At 44.3% G+C, this 23384-nt stretch overlaps 1 protein-coding gene across 2 annotated transcripts in view; it reads left to right on the top strand.

Annotated features, from left to right (window-relative positions):
* The window catches only part of ATP8A2 (ATPase phospholipid transporting 8A2), a 693068-nt gene that overhangs the window by 611371 nt on the left and 58313 nt on the right, over positions 1–23384 (top strand). For both annotated transcript variants that reach the window (XM_030813212.1, XM_030813213.1), the window contains exons 34-35: positions 12762–12850; positions 20057–20161. In XM_030813212.1, coding sequence (XP_030669072.1) covers positions 12762–12850; positions 20057–20161 — 194 coding nt within the window. The remainder of the gene's footprint in view (positions 1–12761; positions 12851–20056; positions 20162–23384) is intronic.

The raw sequence follows: 23384 nt of genomic DNA, 5'->3' as shown, positions 1-23384 counted from the left end.
GACTGTGCAGCCCCTCCTGGAAGCTTCAGCTCCTCGGCCTTGCAAGAAACACCTGCTGGTCACTGTCTTTAGTCCTTTCAGAAGCCCTTCCTCAGCGGTGCCTCCACCAGGCTCCTGACTTCATCCCCCTCTGCGGTAGGAGGGGCGAGCAAAGTACCTTCTCCCTCTGCTGTGGGAAGCATAACTCACGGATGGTGCCAGAGGGCATGTGTTCAGGTTGTGCAGCCAGCAGTGAGTGATTGAAATGAAACGGTATCCATCTGTTCCAAGGCGGGGCTCTGCAGGGGCAGGAGAACAGCTTTAGTCTTTGCATCCCTGCACCTTCCACCTGCAGATGCCAGCAGGCCATTGCAGATGGGAGGGGACCCATGTCAGGGCTCCTCATTCAGGTGGTGACAAGGTGGGGTGGCTGTCTACCCTATCTTTATCAGTATCTGTCCTAAATGCTGCATTTTGACATTGACCCTGATAGTCTGAATTATCAGGGGTGTGGTGATCGTCAGGCATCCAATTTTTCTCTTCTGGATGGAGATACCTTTGCTGTGTCAGCACAGTGCCTCTCTTGGCTTTCTATATAACCACAGGAAGACTGTAATCTAGAAGTAGTGATTGTTAAAATTGCCTGTAAGCACACAATATAAACAATATGCCAGAGACACACAGGCCCCCAGCATAATTCCTGGAAGCTGCAGTCTCACCTCTGCCAGAGGAGAGCCCCAACAAGGATTGAGGCTGGGCATCCAGGTGCCTCTGCAGCCCCTCCCGTGGCTCCAGCTGGACAATTGCCCCGAGACACGGAAGATAGAGACTGCACGTGTGTCTTCAGTGAACGTTGCTTTATTTATGTTGTTCTTGAAAGTAAAAGAGAGTATAGACTGCCTTTTTTTTTCTGAGACAGAGTCTCACTCTGTCACCCAGGCTGGAGTGCAGTGGCAAGATCATAGCTCACTGCTGCCTCCGCCTCCCAGATTCAAGCGATTCTCCTGCTTCAGCCCCCCGAATAGCTGAGACTATAGGCACACGCCACCACGCCTGGCTAATTTTTGTACTTTTAGTAGGGACAGGGTTTCACCATGTTGGCCAGGCTGATCTCAAACTCTTGACCTCAGGTGATCCACCTGCCTCTGCCTCCCAAAGTGCAGGGGTTACAGGTGTGAGCCACCGCTCCCAGCCCAGACTGCTTATTTTTAAACCACACAGTACTCGTTTTAAACCTGTCCCATTTTTACCTTGGAAATAAACGTTGCGTATCTCAGGGGCGATATGCTGTTTCTGTGCCTGGTTTCCCACGTCACGCCCTGTGGAGAATGGCCTAGGAACCACCTGTCTTTACATCCAGATAACAGCTTCAGGACGATACAGCAGAGTAGGGCAGGGATCGTTCTGGGGAATGTAGAATAGCTATTTGGTTAGACCAACATTTTGGTCTCTAAAATTGGGTCCTAAGGAGCAAAATAGGAAATTAAAATGATCACTACCTGAAAAAGAAAAATCAGCTGATAATTTGAGGGAGTGGAGGGCCTCACCTTTCTCTCAAATAAGTAGGCAAAGAACAGTAACAGCACTCCCCCTCCTCACACCCTGTTTGGGAAAATTGGGAAATGTCTTCTCCTCACAGCCTGCCTGTTTATTTAACAATGAACAAGAGTTTAAATGTTACCACCAATTCAAACTAAACACACCCCATTCTGTATGTGCTGAATGGAGAGGGAGTCTAGAGTTCTTGTTTGCTTCAGGGTTTCCTTTCTGGAGCTTTATTTATTTATTTTTTATTTTGTTTAACTAGTCAAGGGCAAGGGCAGTGGTGAGAAGTGGGGAAAGAGAAGAAGGGGGAGTTGGATCTGTACCTGACTGTGAATAAACAGTGGAGGTAACTCGCTGCCTCCAGACCAGCCTCCTCTCTAGAGCTTGTAACCTTGGGCCATCCTGCGAGTCAGTGGAGAGCAGTTGCTTCGGTCCTGAATAGCTCACAGGGTTGTGGGAAGGTTTGCCAGAGTTGTCCCACCTCATGCACACTCCATTTCCCCCTGGAGTGAGGGGGGAAACAGCCACTGGAGTGGAAACAGACACCATACCAAGTGCTACTGAGGATGTGGAGCAACCAGAATGCACGTGCACTTGCTTTATTCAGATAGCCACTTTGGAGAGCTCTTTGGCTGTGTCTGATAAAGCTAATCACACTCTTCCCGTATGATAGAGCAACCCCACTCCCAGGTGTTGACCCAAAAGAATTAGAAACATATGTCCACACACACAAAAAGACTTGTAGAAGCTTGTAAATAGCAGCCTTATTCTTAATAATAGGCCCAAACTGGAAATAACCCAAACATCCATCAACAAGAGACCGGATAAACAAATTGTGCTCTATTCGTGCAATGGAATACGATTCCAAAACTAAAAAGAATGAATTACAGATACGTGCAACAGCATGGATCTATCTCAAAGACATCATGTTGAGTGAAAGAAGCTAGATTCAACAGAACTGTACTCTCATTTCATTCATACAAAGTTTGAGAACAGGCAAAACTTAGCTATAGTGACAGCAGGCAGGGCAGGAACTGCCTACTGAGGGTGGAGATTGACTGAAAAAGGCACAGGAGGACTTTCTGGGATAATGGAAATGGTCTATATTTTGTTTTGGGTGGTAGTTAGACAGGTGTAGACAGTTGTTTTAATTGCTGACGATCTGTGCATTTTAGCATATTTAAATTATAACCCCCAGGAAGCATTGCCTCATCCTCCTGGGGGGTGTATATTCTTGTTAAGAGCATACTGGGGGTGCGTTTGAGAACCCCTTACCATGTTATTATGTTAATGAACCACCACTAATTTTTGTGGTTTCAAAATAGCAAGGTTCATTGATAAAACTCCCTTGTGCCTTGGTGACAAAAAACACTGATACAGCCCACTGTCAAAGTAAGTGTGTTTGTTATTTTTGTTTTTAATGACACTAAGTTTGTAGGAATGATATTTTTAGGTGGTTGCTCAATCTCACCCGCCATCAGTTGCAGGTGACAGGGATGTTAAGTTGGCAGATTTTTGTGCTAGAAGCTGTGGGTTTACATCTCCTTTGTGCAGGTGTCCTAGACATACCAGTGGCTTGTTATTTAAACATCGGGATCAGGTGTTTGGGTGGTTTTTAAGTTATAGTAGGGATGCAGGTGCTGTGGGATCGCTTCATTGTTCATCTAAGAATTCCTTTGCATTCACACAGGGCTTCTGAAATGAATGCTAGTAGAATCATCTTCAGAGGATGTCCCAATATATTGAACTGAGATACCTTCCTGTTTGCTGTAAAATTAAGCTTAAAATTGACACCAAGCTCTAGGCATTTCATACAGGGAGAGAGTGGGCATGAATGATTTCGGGAAATGAAGAACTAGATTTCAGCCTGGAATTTGCTTCCTCCCTCCTGTGGCAAATTAGCGTGGGCTCGCTAAGCACTTCATCTGGCCATGGTATTTTCTCTTTCTTCTTTTTTTTTTTGCTCCCAGATAGGGTCTCACTCTGTCACCTAAACTGGAGTGCAGTGGCACAATCATAGCTCACTTCAGCCTTGAACTCTTGAGCCCAAGCGATCCCCCCACCTTAGCCTCCCACATTTCTGGGACTACAAGTGCACTACCACACCCAGCTATTTTTATTTTTTGTAGAAACAGGGTCTCACGATGTTGTCCTGACTGATCTCAAACTCCTGACCTGAAGCCATCCTTCACCTCAGCATCCCAAAGCGCTGGAATTACACGCATGAGCCACCACGGCTAGCCAGTTTTCTTTTCTGTTGCATTGCAGAGTTAGGGCCAATTTCATTCATCCTGCACTGATATTTGCCTTCCCAGCAGATGATGGGTGAGCTCAGCACACCTGCATCTCAGCCAAGCCTTTAGAGGGGAGCACAGCTCTTTATTGTGTCAGCGCCGCACAGCCACCCTGAGCAAATAGGTTTGGAATGTACATTGCCATCCTTCCTAAAAAGGTTCATAGTAAAAAGAGAAGGAGATTTAACTTTTGACACGCACACTCATGAAAACCAAGGTTTCAGAAAGGCAAACCTCAAAAACAGTACAAAGAGGCTCCCTTGACGTTTGAATGGAACAAAATTTTAGGAGGCAACATTGAGGGGCAAGGAGGGCTGAGAAGCGAAGGTGGCAATGGCAACTGCAAGGATTCTTCCAAATCCGATTGTCCTGACAGGTTTTGTTTTATTTTGTTGTTGTGCTGTTGATGCTGGGTGGGGATGGATTGGAAAAATTGTCCCCTCCTGTGTTTCTTTTTGTCTTGTAACTTTACAAGTGCTCCTCATTTTCTTTTACTTACAATTTGAAGTTGGCACTGGTGTTTCTGGTGTGAAATAGAAAGGAAGCTTCTGCCATGAGTATTGTGCAGGTAGAAGTTCTGTCTGTCCAGGGAGGTGCAGGTGCAGAGAGCGCATCTTATCCTCCTCTTAGGGAGGGAGCAGCATGCAGGGGCCGACCAGCATCTTGAGGACTCAACTCTCTGGCTGCAGGTGCTGTGGGGAAGGTGCAGACTTAAATTTTCTTCTGTAAAATGGGGACGGGAGGATTAAATAAGATGCTTTATGGGAAGTCCTGGCACAGAGTGATGCACGAAGAAATTTGAGCTTCCTTCTCCTCACAGGTGAACTGTTGCTGCTCCACCTTTATTACATCTTTTCAAATCCACACCACACTGGGGAACACAGACTGACCTTATGTAGCCCTGGTTACTCCAGCCTTTAAAAAAAAAAAAACACAAGGGAAATAGGCAAGATGGCCAAGTAGGAACAGCTCCAGTCTGTAGCTCCCAGGGAGATCAAGGCAGACAGCAAGTGATTTCTGCATTTCCAGCTGAGAAATGGTTCATCTCATTGGGACTGGTTAGATCGTGGGTGCAGCCCACGGAGGGCGAGCAGAAGCAGAGTGGGGCGTTGCCTCACCTGGGAAGTGCAAGGGATTGAGGAACTCCCTCCCCTAGCCAAGGGAAGCCGTGAGGGACTGTGCTGTAAGGAACCATGCATTCCATCCCAGATACTATGCTTTTCCCATGGTCTTCGCAAACCGCAGACCAGGAGATTCCCTCGGGTGCCTACATCACCAGGGCCCTGGGTTTCAAGCACAAAACTGTGTGGCTGTTTCAGCAGACACCGAGCTAGCTGCAGGAGTTTTTTTTTTCAGACCCCAGTGGCACCTGGAACGCCAGAAAGACAGAACCGTTCACTTCCCTGGAAAGGGGGCTGAAGCCAGGGAGCCAAGTAGTCTAGCTCACCCCCACAGAGCCCAACAAGCTAAGATCCACCGGCTTGAAATTCTCGTGGCCAGCACAGCTGTCTGAAGTTGACCTGGGACACTCAATCTTGGTGAGGGGAGGGGCATCTACCATTACTAAGGCTTGTGTAGGTGGTTTTCCCCTCACAGTGTAAACAAAGCCACCGGGGAGTTTGAACTGGGTGGAGCCCACCACAGCTCGGCAAAGCCACTGACTGTAGCCAGACTGCCTCTCTAGATTCCTCCTCTCTGGACAGGGCATCTCTGAAAGAAAGGCAGCTTATAGATAGGGGCTTATAGATAAAACTCCCATCTCCCTGGGACAGAGCACCTGGGGGAAGGGGCAGCTGTGAGCACAGCTTCAGCAGACTTAAACATTCCTGCCTGCTGGCTCCGAACAGAGCAGCGGACCTCCCAGCAGAGCACTAGAGCTCTGCTAAGGGACAGACTGCCTCCTCAAGTGGATTCCTGACCCCTATGCCTCCTGACTGGGAGACACCACCTCTCAACAGGGGTCGACAGACACCTCATACAAGAGAGCTCTGACTGGCATCTGGCGGGTGCCCCTCTGGGATAAAGCTTCCAGAGGAAGGAACAGGCAGCAATTCTTGCTGTTTTGTAGCCTCTGCTGTTGATACCCAGGCAAACACCTCCAGCAAACTCCAGCAGACCTGCAGCAGAGGGACCTGACTGTTAGAAGGACAACTAACGAACAGAAAGGAATTTCATCAACATCAACAAAAAGGATGTCCACTCAAAAACCCCATCCAAAGGTCACCAACATCAAAGACCAAAGGTAGATAAATCCACAAAGATGAGGAAAAACCAGCACAAAAAGGCTGAAAATTCCAAAAACCAGAATGCCTCTGCTCCTCCAAAGGATCACAACTCCTCACCAGCAAGGGAACAAAATTGGATAGAGAATGAGTTTGACGAATGGACAGAAGTAGGTTTCAGAAGGTGGGTAATAACAAACTCTTCCGAGCTAAAGGAGCATGTTCTAACCCAATGCAAGGAAGCCAAGAACCTTGAAAAAAGGTTAGAGGAATTGCTAACTAGAATAACCAGTTTGGAGAACAACGTAAAGCAGGAAAGATCCAAAATCGACCCCAAACATCACAATAAAAGCTCACATTAAAAGATCTAGAGAAGCAAGAGCAAACAAATTCAAATACTAGGAGAAGACAAGAAATAACTAAGATCAGAGCAGAATTGAAGGAAATAGAGACATGAAAAACCCTTCAAAAAAATCAATTAATCCAGGAGCTGGTATTTTGAAAAGATTAACAAAATAGACTGCTAGCCAGACTATTAAAGAAGAAAAGAGAGAAGAATCAAATAGACACAATGAAAAATGATCAAGGGGATATCACCACTGATCCCACAGAAATGCAAACTACCGTCAGAGAATACTGTAAACACCTCTATGGAAATAAACTAGAAAATCTAGAAGAAATGGATAAATTCCTGGACACATACACCCTCCCAAGACTAAACCAGGAAGAAGTCAAATCCCTGAATAGGCCAATAACAAGTTCTGAAATTGAGGCAATAATTAATAGCCTACCACCCAAAAAAAGCCCAGGACCAGATGGATTCACAGCCGAATTCTACCAGAGGTACACAGAGGAGCTGATACCATTCCTTCTGGAACTATTCCAAACAATAGAAAAAGAGGGACGCCTCCCTAAATCATTTCATGAGGCCAGCATCATCCTGATACCAAAACCTGGCAGAGACACAACAAAACAAAAAATTTCAGGCCAACATCCCTGATGAACATCAGTGTGAAAATCCTCAGTAAAATACTGGCAAACCGAATCCAGCAGCATATCAAAAAACTTATCTATTACCATCAAGTCAGCTTCATCCCTGGATGCAAGGCTGGTTTAACATATGCAAATCGATGAACATAATCCATCACATAACTAGGACCAATGACAAAAACCACATGATTATCTCACTAGATGCAGAAAAGGCCTTCAATAAAATTCAACACCCCTTCTTGCTAAAAACTCTCAATAAACTAGGTATTGATGGAACGTATCTCAATAAGAGCTATTTATGACAGTCCCACAGCCAATATCATACTGAATGGACAAGAGCTGGAAGCATTCCCTTTGAAAACTGGCACAAGACAAGGATGCCCTCTGTCACCACTCCTATGCGACATAGTATTGGAAGTTCTGGCCAGGGCAATCAGGCAAGAGAAAGAAATAAAGGGTATTCGCATAGGCAGAGAAGAAGTCAAATTGTCCCTGTTTGCATATGACATGATTTTATATCTAGAAAACCCCATTGTCTCAGCCCAAAATCTCCTTAAGCTGATAAGCAACTTCAGCAAAGTCTCAGGATACAAAATCAATGTTCAAAAATCACAAGCATTCCTAAACACCAATAACAGACAAACAGAGAGCCAAATCATAAGTGGACTTCCATTCACAGTTGCTACAAAGAGAATAAAATACCTAGGAATCCAACTTACAAGGGACGTGAAGGACCTCTTCAAGGAGAACTACAAACCACTGCTCAAGGAAAAAAGAGAGGACACAAACAAATGGAAAAACATTCCATGCTCATGGATAGGAAGAATCAATATGAAAATGGCCATGCTGCCCAAAGTAATTTATAGATTCAATGCTATCTCCATCAAGCTACCATTGACTTTCTTCACAGAATTAGAAAAAACTACTTTAAATTTCATATGGAATCAAAAAAGAGCCGATATAGCCAAGACAATCCTAAGCAAAAAGAACAAAGCTGGAGGCATCACGCTACCTGAATTCAAACTATACTACAAGGCTAGAGTAACCAAAACAGCATGGTACTGGTACCAAAACAGATGTATAGACCGATGGAACAGAACAGAGGCCTCAGAAATAATGCCACACATCTACAACTGTCTGATCTTTGACAAACCTGACAAAAGCAAGTAACGTGAAAAGGATTCCCTATTTAATAAATGGTGTTGGGAAAACTGGCTAACCATATGCAGAAAACTGAAAGTGGACCCCTTCCTCACACCTTATACAAAAAATTAACTTAAGATGGATTACAGACTTAAACGTAAGACCTAAAATCATAAAAAGCCTAGAAGACAACCTAGGCAATGTCATTCAAGACATAGACATGGGTAAAGACTTTATGACTAAAACACCAAAAGCAATGGCAACAAAAGCCAAAATTGACAAATGGATCTAATTAAACTAAAGAGCATCAGCAAAAGAAACTATCATCAGAGTGACCAGGCGACCTACAGAATGGGAGAAAATTTTTGCAATCTATCCATCTGACAAAGGACCAATATCCAGTATCTACAAGGAACTTAAACAAATTTACAAGGAAAAAACAACCCCATCAAAAAGTGGCTGAAGGATATGAACAAACATTTCTCAAAAGAAGACATTTATGCGGCCAATAAACATATGAAACAAAGTTTCTCATCATCGCTGGTCATTAGAGAAATGCAAGTCAAAACCACAATGAGATACCATTTGATGCCAGTTAGAATCGTGATTATTAAAAAGTCAGGAAACAAAAGATGCTGGAGAGGATGTGGAGAAATAGGAACGCTTTTACACTGTTGGTGGGAGTGTAAATGAGTTCAGCCATTGTGAAAGACAGTGTGGTGATTCCTCAAGGATCTAGAACCAGAAATACCATATGACCCAGCAATCCCATTCCTGGGTATATACCCAAAGGATTATAAATCATTCTACTATAAAGACACATGTACATGTATGTTTATTGCAGCACCATTCACAATAGAAAAGACTTGGAACCAACCCAAATGCCCATCAATGATAGACTGGATAAAGAAAATATGGCACATATAAACCATGGAGTACTATGCAGCCATAAAAAAGGATGAGTTCATGTCCTTTGCAGGGACATGGTTGAAGCTGGAAACCATCATTCTCAGGAATGATGGTTAGTTAGCAAACCAACACAGGAACAGAAAACCAAACACCACATGTTCTCACTCCTTAGTGAGAGTTGAACAATGAGAACACATGGACACAGGGAGGGGAACATCACACACCAGGACCTGTTGTGGGGTGGGGGGCTAGGGGAGGGATAGCAGTAGGAGAAATACCTAATGTAGGTGATGGGTTGATGGGTGCAGCAAACGACCATGGCACGTGTATACCTATGTAACAAACCTGAATGTGTTCTGCACATGTATCCCAGAACTTAAAGTATAATAAAAAAATAAAAATAAAAGTAACCTTTTCTAGTTTGTCACCACATTCATGGACAGCTGGTCCTGGGGCACTGGGGTGCATACGATTAGTGGCATGGCTGAAGCTAATGCATTCACGAATCCTGATCCGCAGGTGCATGGGTGTCCCTTGTTAATGCTCCTAGTCTGACCCCGGGCAGTGCTGCACAGCTCATTGGCTTTACAGTCAGACAAGCCTCCAGTCCTGTGTCTGGCTCTCACCAGCTTGTGTCCTAATGAATCAATAATTCTACCCACCTGACACTCACTTTCCTGTAATTTACTGCAGTGAGTTCCTAGGCATATGGCATGTAAGTGGTCAGTAGATCACCTTAGAAGGATTTCGGGACTCTGGGTCTCAGTCCATCTGTGAAAATTAGGATGGTAGGAACCTTTCTGAGATACACCTTTAAAATTAGTTATACTTGTCACATTCACAGCTCCTAGTTTTGAAGACCAGCAACAGAACAATACTTTCAAGTCTTCATATAACCTTTATTAGTTTAGGACAGGCTTCATATTTTCAACAAGAGAATTCAAAGTTCATTTTCCTTTTTTCCCTCAGCAACTAAAGTTCTGAGTTTCATAATCTATTTCTTATTGATACATAATATTTTACGTATTTACAGGGTACATTTGAGTTACAATCTATTTTAAATGATACATTATTGTAAAGTCACTGTTTTCTTAAATAAATACACATAGTGAATGATCCTGCAATGTATCCCCACAAGTACAGCTTGAACAAGTCCATCTTCCAGGGGCCAAGCACCACCTCGGGCATCTGTAGCATGAGCAAAACCCAAGGTTCCCTCTGGAGACCCTGTTTACCCTGGAGGCAGGACAACAGAAGCTGGAAGGAGCAGGCTGATCCAATCCCTTTCTTGTGGTTTTCTTGGTTGGGGAGAGAGAGTTGAGTTTTGCCAAAATACATGTGTTCTGTAGAAGAAACAGGAAATGGAGATACACAAAGAGATATGACAATACAAATCACCAGTTGTGCCACCCGGATCCTGGTTTCCATATACCGTTCCGTGCATTGTTCCTGAGTGTGTAAGCATGCCCACACTAGAAGGAGGCACTCTCAAGTCCATCGGGGCCTGGGACACCCACTGTTTTTGAAGTCCTGGAATGTTTTTGTAAAGGTAAGGAAATACCAAAACGGGACTACAAAAATGATGGTATCTATTGATATGTATTGACAAATGTGCAATAAAGATGTAATAAAGATGTGTACGTGTGGGCGTACCTCATCTAGGGGTGACACCTTCAAGTTTACTTTTGAAGCTTGGGCCAGTGGTGCTTCCTTTCCCACAACCGCCATGATAGGTCCTCTGTGAGATGTTATCACAGAACCCATGTTTCTCAGTGGCAGTAGAATACGACATCTCTGTCAACAAATATAATTCTACATTACTTTATTTGCTTGCATGGAAATCCATTGTATGTGAGTGCCATGGTACATTTAGTAGATCTTCTCCTGGGACATCGACTTCTGGTTTCTTTGATAGAATAGCACTCTTGTGAATATCATTGTACTTGCTTCTTTGCATGTTTTCTTCCTTCCTTAGGAAGAATTCTGAGAGATGTAATTGATGGGGCAAAATGTACTCACACATTTTTAAGGTTGTAAACTTTTCTGTCAAAAGCTGGTACTCTTGGTTGTTTGAAAAGGAAAGCAAGTCCTCCCATTCCAGGGTTGGATTTCGACTCTTTTCCTGTAAACCTCACTGCTTTTTGGTTTAATTGTCATAAAATGCCAAGCACCACCAACAGGGCTATGTGAAGGGGCCCAGAGGCAGGAGGGCTGTGGTTAGGCATGGCCTTGGCCACATGGGGAAGCTGGGTGCTTGGGATCAGGGTAAGCTGGTGGGGATGCTGTGAGTATAGACACTGGGCAGGGAAGCCCTGCAGGGCAGAGGGAGCGGCAGGGCTGCAGTGCATGTGGCCGTCCAGCTGGAGCAGAGGATGGAGACCAAAGAGTGGGTTGACTCTTGGATGCCAGGCTTGAGTCAGGTGAATCCTGCCCTCATTTTACTGTATAAAGGGAGCTACTCCAGGCCTCCGGGATTCTTAGACCCTCCCCGTCCCTGTGGGGGTCCAAGAGGTGGTTAATTGTGCCTCAGGCCCTCTGCTCTCCCTCCCTCTGTAAGTCTCACTCTCCTTTGCAGTGAGCTGTAGCGAAACTTCTATTCCAGTAGGACCAAATGTTTGAGGCCTCCAGAAAAGAAATCCGGTGAACACGAAGGGTTTGTCACACTAACTCGAGTCCCTTTCTCAGGTGGCCCACCCTTGTAAGCCAGCCTCCCAATTCCTAGCCAGCTCCAGGCTCCAGGCTTTTGCTCATTCAAAACCAAAATTGAAGGCATCTGCCCTACTCAGGCCTCCATCTCTGTTCAGAGTAAACTCCTTCCTCCCTCTGCTTTTGCCCTAAGTTCTCTTTTCAACTCACCTAACATCTAACTTGGCCCTGCAGCTCTGATCCCCAAAACTCTCTCTACCTGTTCCCTCCCAAGCTATCCCTGACCAGCATGCCAGGAACAAGGAAGTCTTGAAAGTTGCACTCCTTGCTGCTCTCCCCTGTCCTTCATCCTTCCACTTGGAATCTCTGTCCTTCTACCCATCTCTAGCTACAGAAATCCTGTTCATGTTTCCAGGCATATCTCATACTCTGTCATCTTTAAGAAGTCTTCCCAGAGACCCCATTGGATATTTTCGTGATATATACCATATTCCACTGGGTAATGTAGATTGCACCAGAGGGTATTTAATCCCCTGAAGGCAAGGACTATAACCTATTCATCTTCCTTTCCTGGGTGGGGAGAACCACCATGCCTTGTACCAAGTAGCAGTGATATGGGTCCTGGCTCCATGAATGAATGGACATTGAGAGAAAAGGAGCTGATGATGAGTGAATGGAGGAGCCTAGTGAGGCAACGTTTACTCCTCAGTGAAGCAGTGTTGGTGACTCCAACAGCTCTCTTTAGGAAGGATTTAGGACAACATCTTGTTCGGAAGGGGCTTGAAGCACTTTATAAAAGAGAGGCAAGGACACACGTCGAACTAGAAGAATGAAAGTGAGAGGAGAGAAGGCTGCGGAGAGGAGCAAGCTCCTTCCGTCCCCCTGATGGTCCTGCCAGTGCATGGGTTACCTCTCATTGCATTTAATGCAATTTGTTGTTTTTCTATTGTGAACTATTATCCTTGATTACATTATGTTCCTCTGTTTTTGAAAGAGAAAGTATTCGAGCAAGTGTCACTTTTATTTCTTGCAGGCAACTATGGTCCTGAGCTCCGCACACTTCTGGTTGGGATTATTTCTCGTTCCTACCGCCTGCTTGATTGAAGATGTCGCATGGAGAGCGTAAGTTTAACAGTGAAGCGGGGACCCCAAGTCTGGCTCATCTGTCCCTGGAATTGTCTTTCCCATGAGCCCTGCTACAGGGTATGAGAATGACAGGCATTCGGAAGAAATGGGTCTCCTGCCACCTGCCAGAATTGAAAAAAAATTTTTTTAGTTTAACTTGTGCTTCATCTTGGTATGAAAATATAGACAACCATAACAATAGAAAAATCAGCTGGGCATGGCAGCACATACCTCTAGTCTTAGCTACTTAGGAGGCCAAGGTGGGAAGATCACTCGAGCCCAGGTGTTTGAGGCTGCAGTGAGCTATGGTCATGCCACTATACTCCAGCCTGGGCAACAGAGCAAGACCCTGTTTCTAAATAAGAAGAAACAAAAAGAAAAGAAAAAATACAGACACAAAGGAGCCCTGAGAGAAACTGGGATGTTGTCTTATAAGGCAGAGTTTCTAAGTACACACCCATTCCATCAAACTGAGAAAGTATAACTCAAAACTCATCTCTCTTTATGTCATAAACTCAGTGCTAAGTGGTCACAAATATGGCCTGGCTTCACTTCCCATGCTTAGAGAGAAGCTATGTATAGGTAAGTCATTTAAAATTACAAGAATGAAGTATTCTTCATTTTTCCAAACAACTCAAGAGTAGGAATACTTTCAATAAAATTCTTCTAGAGGGTTAGTTCACAGGTCTATGAGAAAACCAGTCATGAAGATGGCATTATCATGTAGGTTAAATAGGAAATCATTCATATTCAATTTTGCTTTTACGTTTTAACATATATCATTTTCAAGATACCTTGTTACAATATAAAAGAAGTGACTAAGTTCCAAGGTCATGTAAACTTTAATTTTATCCATGAGCAAAAGGAGGGGCTGCTCCAAATAAAATATGACTGAATTTGTTTTGGGTCGACCCAATTTCTCCTACAAATAGGTGCCAACTTCTCTGAAAATTGAGACTCTGAGCTCAGCTTTACTTTGGGCAAAACACAATTATTTTGGGGCTCTGAGATAGAGAAGTGAGACTTCAATCCAAACCCTCCCGGAAAAAACATCAGATTTCATTTTTAGCCCTCCGTTCCTCCCACACTCAATGAGAATTTTTCTTGCCTGACAGTTACGGATGTCTTTTGAAAAAGTCCTCATTTTGGCATTATCTTGACAACCGATGATACCTCATGCAAATCTAGATAGAGGGGGAAAGAATATTATTACATGGATTTTCTTTTTTTTTTTTTCCTGTTCACTAAGTTTTTTAACTGTTAAAGAATTAAATAATTCTCATTTCTTAAATTATTTGATTTACCATTACTTCCATTTTATTTGGTAAAACCGTGTTCTGCAAATAACAGAATCAGAATCCTCGGAAATGGAAAGATTACAGCCAGAAAAAAATATTTTCTTAATCTAATATATGTACCATAAGAACATATTAGTTCTGGCCAGGCGCAGTGGCTCACACCTGTAATCCCAACACTTTGGGAGGCCGAGGTGGGTGGATCACAAGGTCAAGTGGTCGAGACCATTCTGGCCAACATTGAGAAACTCCGTCTCTACTAAAAATACAAAAATTAGCCGGGTGTGGTGGCGGGCGCCTGTAGTCCCAGCTACTCGGGAGGCTGAGGCAGGAGAATCGCTAGAACCCGGGAGGCGGAGGTTGCAGTGAGCTGAGATCATGCCACTGCACTCCAGCCTGGGCGACAGAGCGAGACTCAGTCTCAAAAAAAAAAAAAAAAAAGAAAGAAAGAAAAAGAAAAGAGGCCAGGCGTAGTGGCTCACGCCTGTAATCCCAGCACTTTGGGAGGCCGAGGCAGGTGGATCACAAGGTCAGGAGATCAAGACCATCCTGTGAATGGTGAAACCCCATCTCTACTAAAAATACAAAAAATTAGCCGGGCATGGTGGCGGGCGCCTGTAGTCCCAGCTACTTGGGAGGCTGAGGCAGGAGAATGGCGTGAACCCAGGAGGCGGAGCTTGCAGTGAGCTGAGATTGTGCCACTGCACTCCAGCCTGGGCGACGGAGCCAGACTCCGTCTCAAAAAAGAAAAAGAAAAAGAAAAGAAAGAAAATATTAGTTCTGTTATTTGCCCTTTCAGCCAATAGGCCCAATTGTGACACAATCTAGTTCCTTGCTGAATTTGTTCAAAATCTTTGTTTTGCAAAGGTAAGTCAGTTTTAGATAAGTAGAGAATAGTCTTGGCCACATCAGCTGGCCTTTTCCATTTATAGTGATTGAAAACTAGTAACATGATTATAAATTAGTTTATTTTAATTCAGCTATCTCAACTTAGTGTCATTAAAAAAATTCTGTTGAGACTGTATATTTGCAGAAGACTTTAGCAATAGTGTCTTTCTTCCATCTGAAAGAGAATGTTTATAGACTACGAAGTGTCTGTGCCTCTTTGTCCATTTTCTCGCTCTTTTCAAGTGCGTTCTGAGTAATCATTCCCTGTCACCGCAAAGCAAATTATCTATTCCCTCAAATAGGACTTGTTTTTGGTTTCCCCTGGCACTATAAAATTAGCACCATTTACATTTTAACGAGGATAAATCAAATGACACTACTCCCAGCTTCACCACATGGAAAGAGTAAAAGTCACTTCCTTTCCAAGGAGCCTGCCAACTGGGTCAGAGCATAAACCCGGGCTCTGCAGCGGAGGTGCCGGCGGGGAAGCAGGGAAGGCTGAGGGTCCTCACTCTGCAGCAGGAGCACTCGGCCACCCAGCACCTGGCACCACGGGCCCAGAACTCAGCTTTTCCTGGGCGCCAACAGCATCTCAGCTCTGGGCTGAGCCAGAAAGGCCCCTGCTGAATTCCAGAGGTGCTTTCTAAAATGGATTTTTGTCTTGTTTTATTTAGGGGAGGAGGGAAAATAGCATATATTGGCTGTCAGCTGGAATATTTGCCCAAAGCACATATATGCTCAATTTGTAATATCTATTTAATATCTAAACTACCCTCACCCCTCTGCTCAAAAACAAGACATTTTTCAGTTTATTGGCACATTTTCCCTTTGATCGTGAGGCCCGTATTATGTCACATACTCCAAACCCGAAGTATTTGTTTTTGAGGCAAGTAAATTCAGAGGCTTCTCGCAAAAAGAGAAGGCCTATTGTGAATCACTTACCTCTGAGAAGGCTACAGTGCTTCGCTGAGATTTCTCTTTCTGAATTGCAGCTTTAGAAAATGCTGTTGGCTTCTTCCTGCCATGCACTGAACAAAAATATTAATCCTGCTTGTCCCCAACCACCCATCATTGGATTTGAGTTGTCAAGTATCTACTGAGGCATGCTATCTGTGATGCACCTTGGGGTTCCCAGAAGGGGTGTGCATTCGAGAGTGGGCACAGGGGCAGCTGAAGACCCTGCCCTGTGATGGCAGCATATGGTGATGCTGGGAGAGCTTCCACAGGGGTGCTGCAGGCCTCTCATCTTGCCTTGGGCCCATCTTAGGGATGTTTTGTTTTGTTCTGAACTTTGGTGGTTATCACTCTCTTTTGAAAGGGCTTTTAGGCCAGGCGCGGTGGCTCACACCTGTAATCCCAGCACTTTGGGAGGCCAAGGTGGGCGGATCACCTGGGGTCAGGAGTTCAAGACCAGCCCAGCCAACATGGTGAAACCCTGTCTCTACAAAAATACAAAAATTAGCTGGGCATGATGGCGAGTGCCTGTAATCCCAGCTACTCAGGAGGCTGAGATGGGAGAATGGCTTGAACCTGGGAGGCGGAGGTTGCAGTGAGCCAAGATCATGCCAATTGTACTCCAGCCTGGGCGACAGAGTGAGACTCCATCTCAAAGAAAAAAAGGCTTTTAAATTCCAGCTCAAGGCGGGCCTGCCTTTTCACGTATATTTCTGTGAGCACTGAAGAAAGTGAGTTGCTCCATCTTTCTACATTTTCCCCATTTATTTGCCCAGTTTCTCGCTTCCATTTCAGGACCTGAGCTGTTAAGAGTAAGAAAAGAGAACCAGAATGAGGTAATTCAATCACTTTTTCCATGAAGTCTGTCAGCTTTCTGGATGAAGATCCATTATTAGACTATCTTAAGTCAGATTTGGCGCGCCGTAAAATGCCTATGCTATTATCCTGCTAACCAAAATTTTCATATGGGACAAAACTAACCTACCTTTTATTAAAATAATTGATTGATTACATGTGATACCTGGCTAATGAGTAATTTTATTAGACACATGAAGTTTAAATTGCCCAGAACTATTTTAATATCCCTGCACTTATATTCATCCAAAATGTTTATTGATGACAGCATGCTTGGGTAAGCTGCCACTTACCCACTCTCATCTAGGTGAAATTTGTTAGTACTGCTTTATAAAAATAATACAAGCTCGAGGCCACTGAACACAGAGGAACCCATTTGCTTTTATCTAGCTGTATCTCCTGTATTTTACTGTACATCAACAATACAGTCCCCCATTCCAGAATGACTTCATTTCCTTATTATAATCCCAGATAGGCAGTTAAATGGAAAGAAGAGGTTATGAGCAATTTCTGTATACAAATGGTCCTTGATTTCTTTTAACTTTCTAACTAAACTAATTTCTTTTTGCAGCACGTTATATTTACACTTCCATCCACGTTTAGAATTAAACGTTTCCTTTTGACTTGTTGTTCTTGCATACAAAAGAAGAGTCCAGGGAAAGAGTTTCAGAAAAAAAAAAAAAAAAAAAAGGGATGGAAAGTTCAAGATCCTAAAACAGTCTGTTTCTTTTAAAAGTCTCTGAGAACCTGGAGACACCCTTAGGTATATCTGAAGACTCACAGATAACTCTCACACTCATGAGTCAGTAGCCAGCACCCCAACTCTGTCCCTTCTGTGGTCATCCAGCCTCTCGATGTGGGGTTAGATGAAGCAAGCCCTGGACCACTGGGCAGTAAGCCATTTACAGATGAGGGACTTACTCTGTCAAAGCTGTGACTCAGAACACGCCAAACCCCAGCTCCTGGTAAGACCTAAGTGACATGCTAGTGGCTAATGCTTAACAACTGATTTATAACCTATAAATATTAATTTTAGACCACTCACATGTAGCCTTTAGACGGGAGATTTTAGAAGCAGTTTTTCTAATTCAGGCATTATTAGATAAAGGTGCTTGAGAACAGGGTTTTAAATTGCCAGCCTCCCTTTACTCAGGTGCTATTAAATACATGCAGAAAGAGAAGTTGAATCATCCCCAGCATTGCAATTCAGTGTTTTCCAATAGCAACAAAGTTCCCAGGCTAGCTCACAGGGGCTAGCCTAGTGGAAATAGTATCAAATTGCTGAGTAACTCTTGAATATGGGCGCAGTTTCATCCCCTGAGAGCACGCACAGTTCCTGGGAGCACTGACATGCTCAGACCATTGCCCTCTGAGGCCGTGTTGTGACTGAATGAAAACCGGCAGCTTCCACAGTGGGTTGAATTCTGACGTAAGCTGTAGGTTCCCAGTGCCCAACCTTCCCATTCCAGCCCCCCACTTAGGAACCCCCTTTCCTCCCAGCCCAGGAAATAACAATGGGGTCTATTCTACCGCTGTGCAGGGGAAAGGGGAGAGGGAAAGAGAGGGAGGATGACGGTGGAGAGAGGGATCCTGGAAGAACCAGCGATGCTGCTCATCCTTCAGAAGTAACCAGGCTGTTCTAGGACCCATGCAGGCCCGTGGCTCAGGGCAGGCGGGGCAGCCACTCGGTGGCCTTGTTGTCAGTCTAACCCCAGAAGCCCAGGAGATAAAAGACCACTTTTGGGGCCCCACATATTACATAATAACGAACAGGGTACGTTTTAGCATCATTTTTGACTCTCCTTTCCAGCAAACTGTTAGATATTTGCTCATTTATTGTTTAAATTAAAATTCCACAGGCTCTGCTTTGAACTGCAGTATTTTATCAATCCTGAGTCTCAGGACACTGTCTGATGGAATTAAGGTATTATGTGTTAAAGCCTGTGTGGCTTTCCCTTGTTTACTCTGGGGGAAAGGATGACAGGGGCATATACAGTGTCTCAGTGCTAATACTCCATTATAGATTAACTCGGAGTGTTGGGAGATGGCTCACATTATCTTAACAGGCTTTCTTTCCTTGAAGGTGGAGGGTGGGTGAGGTGGTACAGGATTCTGCAGGAAGAGCCCACATCTTCAGAATGTTCCCATGACACTGTTTTCATTTCTGGGCAAAGGTGCTCAGTTTTTGTTCTCATTCTATCTTTGGGTCCTGGTACCTAGCAGGATCCTCATATGTATTTATGTTGAAATTAAACCCATGCACAGCTCTTCAGTCTGGTGTGTTGCTAATTTATGAGCCTTTTCCCTTTTCAGTTTTTTTTCTCTTATATAACCTATATCTGGTTAAGTGTCTTTTCACCTAGACTGTTTCCAGCTAGTAGCTAGATTGTTTCCAACTAGCAGCTCACTTTTAGCTTTGTTTAGTTTCCATTTTATAAAGACTGAGATCGGCCAATTGTTTGAGCATTGTGAGGTATTCATCTTAGTTTCCTCAGTAAAAGGGTACGGGAACTCTTCCTACCATTCAAGAAGAGTGAGCTGTCCAGGCTGCGGGTTCTTTCATAAGTTGTATTAATGCCACTGAGGCCTGCGTGTGTGGACTGCAATGGTGAGTTGTTGCCAGAGGAAGATGGGAAACCTGCACTCGAGATTTGTGTTCACTCCACGTTTCGAGCCGATGGCTTTGCATCCAGACCGTGTACTCTAGCATCCTAAGCCCCGTGGCTGCTGTGGCAGTGGCTCTTTTCACACTAAAGAGGGAGGGAGGAAACTTGCTAACCCCTGGGCTCTCTGACTGCAGTTGGGGTCCTTGGACCAGGAAACCAGTGCCTGTTCACTAAGGTGAGGGTTTAAAGTGTCTTCTTGATTTTCAGTTCCTGCCAAGAAATGCTTTAGAAGCAGACCCTGGGTCTTCGTGAACTCCACCCAGTCTTTGAGTGACTGGACGCCTCAGCAGACTTCCAGTTCTTTGCAGGGTGGGGGTGACTCTTGACATGCATGATCCGGGTCTGGTCTGCAGCACTCAGGATGCCTCCGGGCTGTGGAGATGGAACCTGGGTCATGCATGGAGACTGTGAATGCTCCACCACTTCCCAAGCCTCGGCCTCCACCAAAGGGCATTTGGCTGTGGCCTGAGAGGGGAGCGGCCTGTCCTTCCCAGCTATGTCAAGTCTGTATGCCATGTTCTTTTTGTCTTTTCTTCATAATACAGAGCCAAGCACACCTGCAAAAAGACATTGCTGGAGGAGGTGCAAGAGCTGGAAACCAAGTCTCGAGTCCTGGGAAAAGCAGTGCTGCGGGATAGCAATGGAAAGAGGTGGGGAACTCCGTCCCGGTCCGCACAGAACACAGGTTGTCCCGGCCCTTTTCCTTTCTTCCTTCCTGTATTTCTTTTTCTCATCTTGGTTTTAGATGGGAGCACAGTATGCTCAGGCTTAAGAATTTTGGTTATTCTCAGATTTAAATCACACTCTCTCAGTGACCACATGAAACCTAAATCTCTGGAAGTCTCCAGGTAAGACTGGGGGTTTTATTGGGTTTAGAGGTGAGCAAAACAACTCATGTGCAGAAAATCGACGTTGTGGCAGTATTAGCTTAAGGTGGAAGAGTCCAGGGTTAGCAGTATTACCACAGAGGAGTTAAAGCTAGGCCTTTGAGTTTCAAACCCGAGTACTGTACCCAAGGATGAGTATCTACGGTGAAGGTTTGCATGTGAAATAATGCATGTTGTTATTCATGTAAACCTTGTTACATTCCACTTCAGCAGATCTAAATGGGGGAGTAGTTTTTAATGTTAACATTTTCTGCTGGGAGTGAAAGGAATCGTGTGAACTCCTGGAACAGACACTGCTGCTTGCTCTCCTAATTCCTCCTGAACATGAGCCTGCACTTCCCCACAAAGAACAGCTGGGCCTGTGTGCAGTTTTTGTTTCATCACACAAGATGTTAAAATGTTGTTAGAGTGCACTCTGTTAAAATCTATGTACCATCAAGGGAAATTTCTTTGGGCCTGAGAACAATTTGCAGGGTACTAGAAAGCCACTGCTCTATTAAGGACATGGAATATCTATAATATTCTGAGTACAACTCTCCTATAAATGCTTAGAAGGAAATCAGTAACTAACTGCTAATGAAACAAACATCAAGAAATCAAATACTGATAGAGATCCCCACTTTGTGTTTTGCTTTATATTGTGTTTATTTGTACCGTCTTTTAAAGCAATGAAGACAAAGTAATTTTTTTGTTAAAGAAAGAGAATGCAAACATTTCGAGAGGCTTTCAAAATACAACTTCAAACAGATTTTAGAAAAGGGATGATGGCATAGAGTTGAAGTTGTGGTTTTGTATTTATTTGCGAGTTATTTTTTAGTAAGTTTATTAAGCATTCATTTTATAGCAGCTATGCTAGTCACTGTAAAAAATCATCAGTCAACAAGACAAAAAGCACTGTCTTCCATAAGCTTAAGTTCGTGAATACATGGGGATAGGGACTGATTTTACTGCAGATGTACATATAACCACTACACGTGGTTGAGGCTTGTTCAGGGCTGTTCTATCCGTCAGACAGCTGAGGCACAGGGCTCAGGACCTGTTAGAGTTTCAGGGACCTACCGTGCTCTTTGAGACCTGAAAAAAATATATTCATAAGCTCCAAAAATTAGGGAGCAGGAAACCTCTGCATAATGAAATTAATAAATGTTTAAAACCCTATAAAATGCATATCACTCTTAACCGTTAAGTTTAGTAAGGACAATAAGTTTATTATACTTAGAAACAACTTACAGGCTCTCTTATATCTCAGGTATACACAATGATTGCTGAGGGTACATAAGTAATTTCTAAGTAAAATGAGAATTTCAGAGCAAAACTCTCAAACTCCTTTCAAACATTTTACAGGAAAACATCACATATAATGTGGTATGAGAACATGCTTTAGCGTGTTTGTTCTGATGTGGGGAGGGGTCATCTGGCTTGAGCAATCAAGAAAGGCTTCATGTTGGAGATGGATGAACAACAGGCTTTTGAGGACAGGAGGGTCTTGCATGGACAGAACTGCTGAGAGTCTGATTTGGGCAGAGGGAGTGGCACATGCCAAGGCTCAGGTCCAACAGTGTGTGCAGGGACCAACCACCCAGTTTGGAGGGCCACATGCATTTTGCAGAGATACGGAACCTGCGTTTGAATTCTGGCTTTGCAACCAACCGGTGAGGCCTTGTGCAGGATATTTCATATGATCAGATTGTCTCTTCATCTGTCATAGAAGAAGTCTAATATGTTCTTTGGGGGATTAGGGTTCGTGAAACATGTGCAACGCAGCATATTGCCTGACCCATCTCGGGTGCGTAAAAGGTCAGCTGCTCATCTTCACTTTGGCAGGAGAGTCATGAGCTATCGGCCTTGAATTGTATTGAAGGGAGTTGTGGGCTGACAGCCTTGAAAGAGTGTGTGAGCCCATTTTTGCTTGTTGTTGATAAATGAATGTTATTTTTAAAATTCACTTATCCTGTTCAAAAGTCACTTTTAAATGTTCAAATGGATATCAGAAAATAAGAGCTTAAATGCGGTTTCCTACCTTCTACATTTGAAAGTCTTATTTTCTGGTTCCTTGTAAATTTTACTTTGTAGTTCGTATGATGCTGTGTGTGTGTGCTTCTGTGCGTGTGTGCGCGCACACATGCGTGGGTGGGCCTGCATACTCCCATTTGATTGCACCATTTTCCTTTTCTTCTAGTCCCAGCATCTTGCTTCACTTTGGAATTCCCAGCCAGAACACAGTTTGGGGGCTCTGCCGCTCATCCTCCTCAGTGACCCCCTCCCATTTGTTTTTCTCACTCCTAATTACTCACAGATTTTCTGGGTGGTCCATCTGCAAACTGGATAATGGTGGCGTGCTGCTGTCTGCACAGAGACTGTGCTGTCCTGCTTGGCCTCCTGAGCTGCCTGACAATTGTTCTTTTACAACCTTTGTTTTCTTCATTCACACCTGCTTAGATTCCTGAGGGGTGGAGGGTAGAGACTAAGAAGTCTGTCTTCAGCTCTGTCCTCGCTTCTAAAGATCTTATAGACCCCTGCCTCTTTGAGGGGTCCTGAGTGTTTTTGTCTCTTCTCACCCCTCCCTGTTCCTTCTTTCCTACCCTCATCTGATCTTTCAGCTGATTTGTGTATCTCTCTAGCTGTTAACTGCACAGGAAACTCTGTCAATATTTGCTGACTGACTGGCTGGCAATACCAAAGTCTAGTGAGGTGGTAGTGAGGAAAGGACGGTGACTTCAGCGCCAGATGAGCTGACACACTGGTGCCTGTGTGTCAGCTCGTGTGTCGGATGTGCACAGAGTGGCCACAGAGAGATGCTGACAGTCACCCGGCCTCCAGGGAGGGGGCAGTTTATCTCATTGCTTAAGAGTACAGCTAACATACTCACACACGGAGAGGCATTTGTGATGTAAGATTAGCAAATCTTACCCTTGCAAAGATGCACAGGCCAGGAACCCGTCCTCCCTGAAGCCCACTGCCTCTCCTGCCTTCCTGTGCCAGCCAA

The sequence above is a fragment of the Nomascus leucogenys genome, chromosome 5 (assembly GCF_006542625.1).
Source record: "Nomascus leucogenys isolate Asia chromosome 5, Asia_NLE_v1, whole genome shotgun sequence".
In the NCBI taxonomy this organism is placed as follows: Eukaryota; Metazoa; Chordata; class Mammalia; order Primates; family Hylobatidae; genus Nomascus; species Nomascus leucogenys.
This window is presented reverse-complemented; position numbering and strand designations above follow the sequence as displayed.